The sequence below is a fragment of the Notothenia coriiceps genome, unplaced genomic scaffold, assembly GCF_000735185.1.
Source record: "Notothenia coriiceps isolate Sejong01 unplaced genomic scaffold, NC01 NC01_scaffold00032102, whole genome shotgun sequence".
Classification (NCBI taxonomy): Eukaryota; Metazoa; Chordata; class Actinopteri; order Perciformes; family Nototheniidae; genus Notothenia; species Notothenia coriiceps.
The window spans coordinates 1-8301 of record NW_011364803.1 but is presented as its reverse complement, the minus strand read 5'-3'; the positions used below and the strand labels follow the sequence as shown (position 1 = coordinate 8301).

Genomic DNA, 8301 nt, shown 5'->3' with positions numbered 1-8301 from the left:
TGCTTCCTACCTGGTTTCCTGGGTGCTGTTGGCGCTGTGCGGCTGGCTCTTGGTGGAGTCGGAGGAGTTGGACTCGGAGTAGTTGACGGAGGAAGGGGAGGAGGAGGAGGAAGAGGAGGTGGAGGAGGACACGCTGGGGTATTTGACGCTGCTGTTGCCGGTGCCACTGTGGCTCTTTGACTTGTTGGGGGGGGTCACTCCGTTACTGCAGGTTGGGCTGTCTGACCCTGTGTGTTGTAGGGGACAGTCAAATGAAGACATACATCTCATTTCCTTCAGCTACTGGGATTTGGGACTGGCATTTCCATCTATCTAACACTTATGTGCAATATAATACTATTGATGATCAATAGTATTACTGGCTGCTACACTTTAGTGAAATAATACTGTGCAAGATCTCCTTTTTTATATTTAAAAAGCAACTTACTTTTATACACTTTTACTTATCTTTTGTACCCTGCATGTGTACTTCTTCGATTGGAATTATCTTTCTAAGATATTATGTATATTATTTGTATGTATTTTATTATAATTTAATTTAAAGATGGGTTTATTTCTACTTTCTTTACTATTTTCATTACATGCATAGACAAAAAACTGCTATCGAAATGTAAGAAATAATAAGGCATGTTTTTGTTGTTGTTAAAAAAGAAACCCGCCTTAAAGAATGAGTTTGTTTTTGTACAAAATGACATGTATGGTCAAACCTAGTCAATAAAAGCCTTTCTTATCTATTTATCTAAAAAGTTATCTACTCTTCTTATTTTGTCTTTATATCTAAATGTAAAGTTTCTATGTGTTGCTCTGAGAGGACAGCGGTTAAGAATAAAAAGTGTGTGTACCTCCGGTGTTTAGGTGTGTGTTGCTGGCTCCGTGGCGGGGGCTGAGGCTGGGGGAGCCGGGGTAACTGTCCTGGGACTTTGGGGAGCGGATGGGCAAGCAGCGGACCTCGCCGTCTGTACCGTTTACCATCTCCACAAACTGGCGACACCTAAAAAGGAAGGTGGACCGGTGTTAATTGTATTTACTGGGAATGCTTCTTTATCAACAGCGTTTAACAGAAATATGCATCCACAGCAGCATAGAGTGGTGCAGGACGGAGTCTCAAAACCTGGAAGGGAGTTAGCATTTTATCATGCAATTTCCCTTGTCTGGAAGTCAAGTTGTTCTTTAGACACTTGAAAAAGATCCATGGTTACCACTGGCTTAGAGATTTTTTTCTATGATATAAACAAGGGCCAATAAATACCCCACTGGTGAATGTCTTCAACTTCTATGTGTCATAAAAATAGCGGTTGCTAACAAGTGATTCATTGAGACGACTAAACGTCTCAGACTTTCGCCGCCTTTAGCTTAGAGGTGGTGATGCGCAGCCATGTGACCATGGTGTGGTTTGTTTATGGTTGTAAAAGTAAGGTTTTCTACTTTTGTATTTAAGCTTCAAAAATCATAAAAGTGGTGTTAATATGTTCCTGCTGAACAAAATATGTAAGTATGATAATTGTCCGTTTACCATAGCTCTTTTTTTGCAATATTGTGAATTCCAATGGAAAACTCCCATTTCTTTCTGTCTACTGATCACTTGCAATGCTAACTTTGCGTGTTGGCCTACAAAAATACATCATCACTGCACCACTCTATCGGTGAAGGTAGACAATCAGTGTTCACCTATACAGATTAGTCATGACGCAGCATCTTTGACCTACATTGGATGTTTATCTTTTAACAGCTCTGACTTACTTCAACATGAAGAGTAGGTTTGGGTTGTGTTCTAACAGGCCTGGATAAAGTTGCTGAGTAGCCTCTATGGCTTCGCCCACCCGTCCTGCCAGCACCAGCTTCTGTATTCCTATGAGATAAAAGAAACAGGGCTCTATTTACAGTATATTGATCAAGCAAACATTTTGAAAGAGGTCAGTGTGTCATTCATAGAGGTCATAAGTGGACAATCAATACACAGTGTCTAATTCTGGACGTTGTTTGTTTCAAAATGATGAGTGACTTAGCATTTTAGTCTACTCTTTGTAATGTTAGGTGCTGTAATAAATACTGTATGTGATCATTGTAACTAGTCGTATACAAATGTAAATATAAAATATGTGCGTATTTGGTTTGTTAACTCACTCTGCCTGTTCTTTATAGATGTCTGGTCCTCTTGTATCAGGGTCTCTGTGGCCCTGGCAAAGGCTGTTGCGGTGGCACAGTACCCATGATGCACCAGGTAACTAGACACCATACTGGAGGCAAGTCAGGGGAAAATCATTTAAAGGTTGCCTTTTTTAAAGGATAATTGAGGACACATCTCTAAGAACAGGTACAAATATGGTTTATTCATTAAAAAAAATGCACTTATTTCCAACAGCTGGGTGCTGAAGTGTTTAACAAACCTTACTCAAACATCAGTAATGCATTGGTTGGTGCCTTTTTCCTCCAGTAGATTATTCCAAATGTGGTGGTCGAGTGAGAATTTGCATCATACAGAAAACTACAGTGCTCATCTTTATGTTAATAAAGGAACATTTCACCCAATAAAACCGCAATGTGATTTGATTAGTGTTTGGAAAACAATTTAGCTCTACGGCACAGAGGAATAAGATTTAAGGCTTAAGTAAAGAAAAATGTTGGAATGTTTCAGAAGTATTTTGTGTAAAATGAACCCTTTTCAGATGCAACAATGTTAACTTTTACTGCTTTTTATTGAAATAACAATTATTGCTTTCAAATGTATTACTGTAGCATCACTCAAAACAGTGTGTCCTTAATAAAACAAATTTTTCTTTAATGTTGATAACAAATAATCAGCAATGCAGATTTTCTAAAAGAAATATTTGAAACGTTAAAATTCAAGTCTGATCCACATGTTTTGATGTTGGATTACAGACACAATTAATAACATAGATTTGTACTTCGAACGTAGCAGAAGTAGGAACAAAAGTCAATAGAAGCTTGTATTTGTGGAGGTGTGTAATCTCACTTCTGCAGGACAGCCTGCCACTCCCCAAGCCTCTCTCCTATGGGGAAGCGAGCGATCATGCCATGGATCTTCGCCCGCCATTCACTCATGTAGTCCTCGATGTCGTAGACAAACGGCTGCTGGCCAAAGTTTGCGTCTACGATCTCACCCGGAGTTTGGAGCCCCACAGTGGGGTACAGGTTGGGCTAGGGGATATTAAAGATAAACACAAATTCAGGTTATAAAGTTTAAAACTTCCAATTTTGTAATTTCAAGGGAATGACCTTAAAGCACCACCTGGTGGCCAAAACAAAGCCCTAAACACACCGCCAACTAAATACAACTTCAAATCTGACTTATTTTTGGGGAGCCCATTGGAAATGAATGGGGCTGTGACGGATTAACAAGGGCTGCACATTTCTTTGCAGTGCTCCATAACGGCTACGGCACACCACATATCTAGGTGAATGTACCAATGTCTAAGTGATAAAGCCGGATTTTTAAGCTGCCAAATACGTGTTTAGTCATCAGTTCATGGTGGCAGCGGAGTTGTTTGTTTACCTACAGCTCCAACTGGGATACTAGACAATACAGTAGGTCCACTGTCACCTTTTTATTGATTTTGGAAACATCCTGGTTTGTAAAATATACTTCATGCCTATTGTTAGAGCCACAATTAAGTCAGGGTTATTATTTCGAGTCATCATTTGATAAATGATTTAATGATGGAAAATGATTTATATTGCCATGGTGAATATGTTTTGATGAAGTGATTGTTTAATTTTATATCGTAAATATTATCTGTTTCCGTGTACCTTCCAGTGTGTATTTAAGTGAGGTAATTGAGGACAGCCGGCGTGCTCGGAGACCTGATGAGACGGGGAGCGGAACAGTTTTTCGACCGAAAATTGCAGACAGAAATTAGTGTTGCAAATTGGAATGCAAACAAAGTATAGTTTAGTTTATATAGGAAAGCATACCGCCGAAATATTGTTTAAAGATTTGTTATTTTGAGACTATTTAAGTCAATACTTTTTTGTTAATAAATTACATATTTTTGACTGAAAACCTTCGGCTGCTTATTGTTTTGGATTGCGTGTCGTCAACCCCACTCTATAGTGGCAAGAGGAAACCCTTGATGCCATTACACCTATGCCTCACAAGTGTAAGCATTGATTGTTTTAAGCCTTAGGTCACGGCTTGTTCCTGTAATGGAAAACTGTCATTGGGTAAACTGACCAACAACGCTGTCTTTATATCAGGCTATCATTAGATCATATGGTTCAGTTGGACTTTGTCTTTTTGGCATATCAAAAAACCACCAAATGATATGAACACCATCATCTGTTTGAATGCTGTTTAGTTCTGACAGCGGTTGCTAACTCCATCTGCTCTAGCAACATGTGGCCAGGAGCCAACTGTGATTTTGAGTTATTTTCTTAAAACTTATTTGGCTGGTAAAACAGTTCAAGTGGTTGTGGGTTGTTGTTTTTTTTCAGAGGAATGTTCCAGTTAGTGCGGCCACTGGACAAAAAAAGGTTGTTTTCCAACCCAACTGCCAATATACAGTAGGCTGCATTTACAGACAAACCTGGCTGAAACTATATATTTTACAGTTTGTAAGTCACTACAGTAACAGGAGTGGTATGACAAGGATCATATAGGTTTGGCATCATCATATACTGTAAGTGTAATGTGTTGAATGAAAATCAAAGACTGCATATTTTTCTAAAACATTTTCTCCAAAAACAAAACAAAATAGAGTATCTTAATGGCTCCCAAGGCAATGGTGGAGCTTACTGATATAATATATCAATAAAAGTAAAGCAAAAGGAAGTTTGATAGTAAAAGAGAGCCTTAGTAGATTTAAGAAGGCATTTAAAAATGATGCACATTTAGTGATACTTACAGGGAGGTCTGTGAAGGCTACACCTAAGGGACAAAAAGGACAAAAGGTTAAAGAATATTCAATGATTTCCAGCTATAAATTATGCGGTAAATAACAAACAATGCATTACTGTATCACACAATTGAAATCCAAGTTCACAAACCTAAACTGATGCCGTTTTTGGTGTAAAAGCATGTGTTGTTGATGAGGTTAACGCAGCAGCCAATCACGTCCCCTGTGGTGAACGTCGGGCCGTACGGTTGGCCGGTCCCGGAGGAGCAAAAGGAGTGGCCGTCATCTCCGTGGTAACCGTATGAGTGCTTGTCCCATCCTAAAATAGGAAAAGGATTAGGATTAGTTACGAAAAAAGTTGGGAAACGAGGTTAAATGAGTCTGCTTCCTAGTCAGTGTCATACTGCAGTGCTCAGTTTCCTGAATACAACGGAGCATCTGAGGTGAAGTGAATTGCTCGAGGTCACTCTTACGTCGCACTGAAGCAGGAGAGACAGTTAGTCATTGACTTTTGCTGCTCAGATTTTCCCATCAGACTACCACTGCCTGCAGGGCGTTTCATGAGAATGCACGCTGACGCACACAGACACACTTTCTGAGTCTTTGGCATGGCGTGCAGTGCTGAGGGCGGCCAGCAGGAGGATCTCTGCTATGAAACTGGTGAGTCACTGACAACAGGAACAGCAGCTCCTTAATGTTTTGTCCCTGCTGGTAATGATGCATGTGTAGGTTAAGGTGTGTTAGTTATGCAGCTGTAGAGTTTTTTCAGTATACCACTCAGTAAGCGCATTTGCAAACGCTTTATTTTGCAATTCTATATTTTCCGTATAACTTCCAATGAGATTTTTCTAGAACGCAGTCGGTTCAAAAGGAAAACATGTCAATATACTTCTTTCACAACAGATGTTTTGACCAGTCCTTGAAATGATACAAATAACCGAATAAAAATGGGTCCATTTTTAAACTGCAACAATTATTACCAACTATTTTGTCAATGGTTAATTGACAAAGTAATTTTTCATGCAAAACTGTCAGAACATTTAGTTTACAACCCCTTAAATGTGTACATATCCTGCTTTCCTCTGTTTATTATCACTTAATAGTGAGTATTTGGGGGGTTTGGACTGACCAAACAAGACAGTAGAGAGAGCAGTATTCTCATCAAACCCTCAACAGGAATGCAAATAAAATACATTTCCAAAAGTATAAAAACATTCCTTTCGTTAAGTTATGATCCCTCAAAACAATGTGCACAGAAAAGCACATAATTTTCAACACATATATGGATAATTAAGTTTCCACTTATAAATGAATGATGCAAAAATATGTACTTAGTTGCCTATAATTTCATTACAAAATTATTTTGAGGAAATTGGCTTTAAAATTATAAATGGTAAATGTATTTATATAGCACTTTACCCAGTCTTTACAACTCGCTCAGAGCACTTTTACATAAACAAGTCAGGGTTCATCCATTCACACACATTCATACAGAGGCAGGGGCTGCCAAGGACCCTACATGGACACATATTCACTCTGGCCATTTGGGGCCTCATAGGGTTAAGTGTCTTGTTGACTATAGGGGCCCACAACCCACAACCTCACAAATTAAAGACAACCGCACTACCTCACAACCAGTCACCATTGAACCATTCATTTGAACAATTATCTGGAATTTCCCAATAGAAGCCATCAATCCCACCAAATCATTGTAAAAGATTACTGCATGAAGCTTAAATGTGAAAATGACGTGGGGTTCCCAATGGAGTGGTGCACAGATGAAGGACCGATCCCAAACCACGCCCTACACCCTACACCCTCCGTGACGGAGTGAGTGACAATCGCAGCTCCACGAGGCTCCCTCCTGTCAGATGGAGGGAGTAAATACAGTGGCAAGCTTTGGGACGGCCTCCCCTCTCTCCGGCAGGAACAGGAAGTGCCGTAACTGTATGTAACAACAATTTCAAATCAACATCTCTTTGACAAAAAATGTAAATTAATAACTCAAATAAAACTCCAAACATCTTTAATTGTGATACTTTTTTGTAAAGCTTTTTTAGTTTTAAACCTGATGTTTATAAGCTTCTTAGTTTTTGCAACAGTCTGTAAATATACACAACTTTAAAATAAAATGCACACATTTACCTTTTTCTAGACTAAACACAGGTATGATCCTAAGTTAAAACATATGAGGTTATCATGAGGTTGTTAACATCGCAATTTATCAGCGGATGTTTGCTGGAACTACTTTTAAACAGCGTGTTTCCTGACGGACACACACAGCGTTGAGTCCGGTCAGGTAGAGACAGGTCTCAAGTCAACACCGATGCAGACTCGCTGTTTGAGGGCTTGATAACCCACTCCCCCTCCACACCGCTCCACACTCGTTGCTTTGGAACAGCACTTAATGTGGCGGACCCTCCGCACGAACGCGCAAACGGAGGGGTAGGGTTTAGGGCGTGGTTTGGGATTGGGCAGAAGTCTTTTTTGTAGGCCAAACTGGAAGTTAGCATGGTAACAGGGACGTTGACAAAAACCATTGGGATTTCGGGAATATTTCAGTAAAATAAATCTTTGCCATACATTAATAAGTATGGTTATGTAAAAAGAGCTAAGGTTAGACTATAAATTAACTACATCACGCTACATGGCGCTGCATCAACACCGCTAAGCTAAAGGTGGCTAATGTTCTCTTGTTTGCAATACGACATTTAGTAGTCTCTATTAGTAATTTGTTAGCAACGGCCATTTTTATTTCCAATAGAAGCTTCGGACATTCACCAGTGGGGTATTTACTGACATATAAAATGTAATAGAACAAAACATAAAAATGTATTAAAGGTCCCATGTCATGCTTTTCTGGTTATTACCCGTCCCCTTCTGTGTTATGAAGGTTTTTATGCATGTAAACGGTGTGCAGAGTCAAAACCCTCAAAGTAAACCCTGTAGCGAGTAAAACTCTAACACAGAAAATACCTCCCCAAAACGCCTCGTTGGAGATACGTCATTGTCCATTTGATTCTTCCGGGTGCGCATGATGTCAACCGTACCCGGAACGAAATGGACCAATCCGTGGAGCCGTTACGTTAGCCCCCGCTGATTGGTCCAAATTGACCAATCCACGGACTTCCTCACACACACACTCAGTGCATGCAGCTCTGCTGATCTCTCCTCCCTGGCTGCAGGCTGATAACAGACAGTTGGGATCGTGGCGAAATTCTCTCTGCAGACCCATTCTCACAGCGTTTATCAATTTATCAACCTTTTTCTTACTCAATATCAACCCACACTTATTGTTTTTACTTAGGCTGTGACTTTGTGTGTGCTCAGGGTGAGTTTGGCTGTGTTTCGCTGTGTATCGCTAAACAAGGAAACCACACCTCCACGGAGCTCAGCGCGATTCACAACATCCCGACCAATCAGAGCACACTGTGCTCACAGGGAGGGG

The 8301-nt window shown here is 40.1% G+C and overlaps 1 protein-coding gene across 1 annotated transcript; it reads right to left on the bottom strand.

The window, feature by feature from the left end:
- ranbp10 (RAN binding protein 10) lies at window positions 1-5203 on the bottom strand (the record flags this gene model as incomplete). Its single annotated transcript, XM_010788723.1, has 7 exons — window positions 1-227; window positions 843-991; window positions 1741-1849; window positions 2125-2237; window positions 2975-3159; window positions 4863-4885; window positions 5005-5203. Coding segments are annotated over 7 exons (999 nt in total), but the record flags the coding sequence as incomplete, so codon positions are not given.
- Window positions 5204-8301: the final 3098 nt, after the last annotated feature.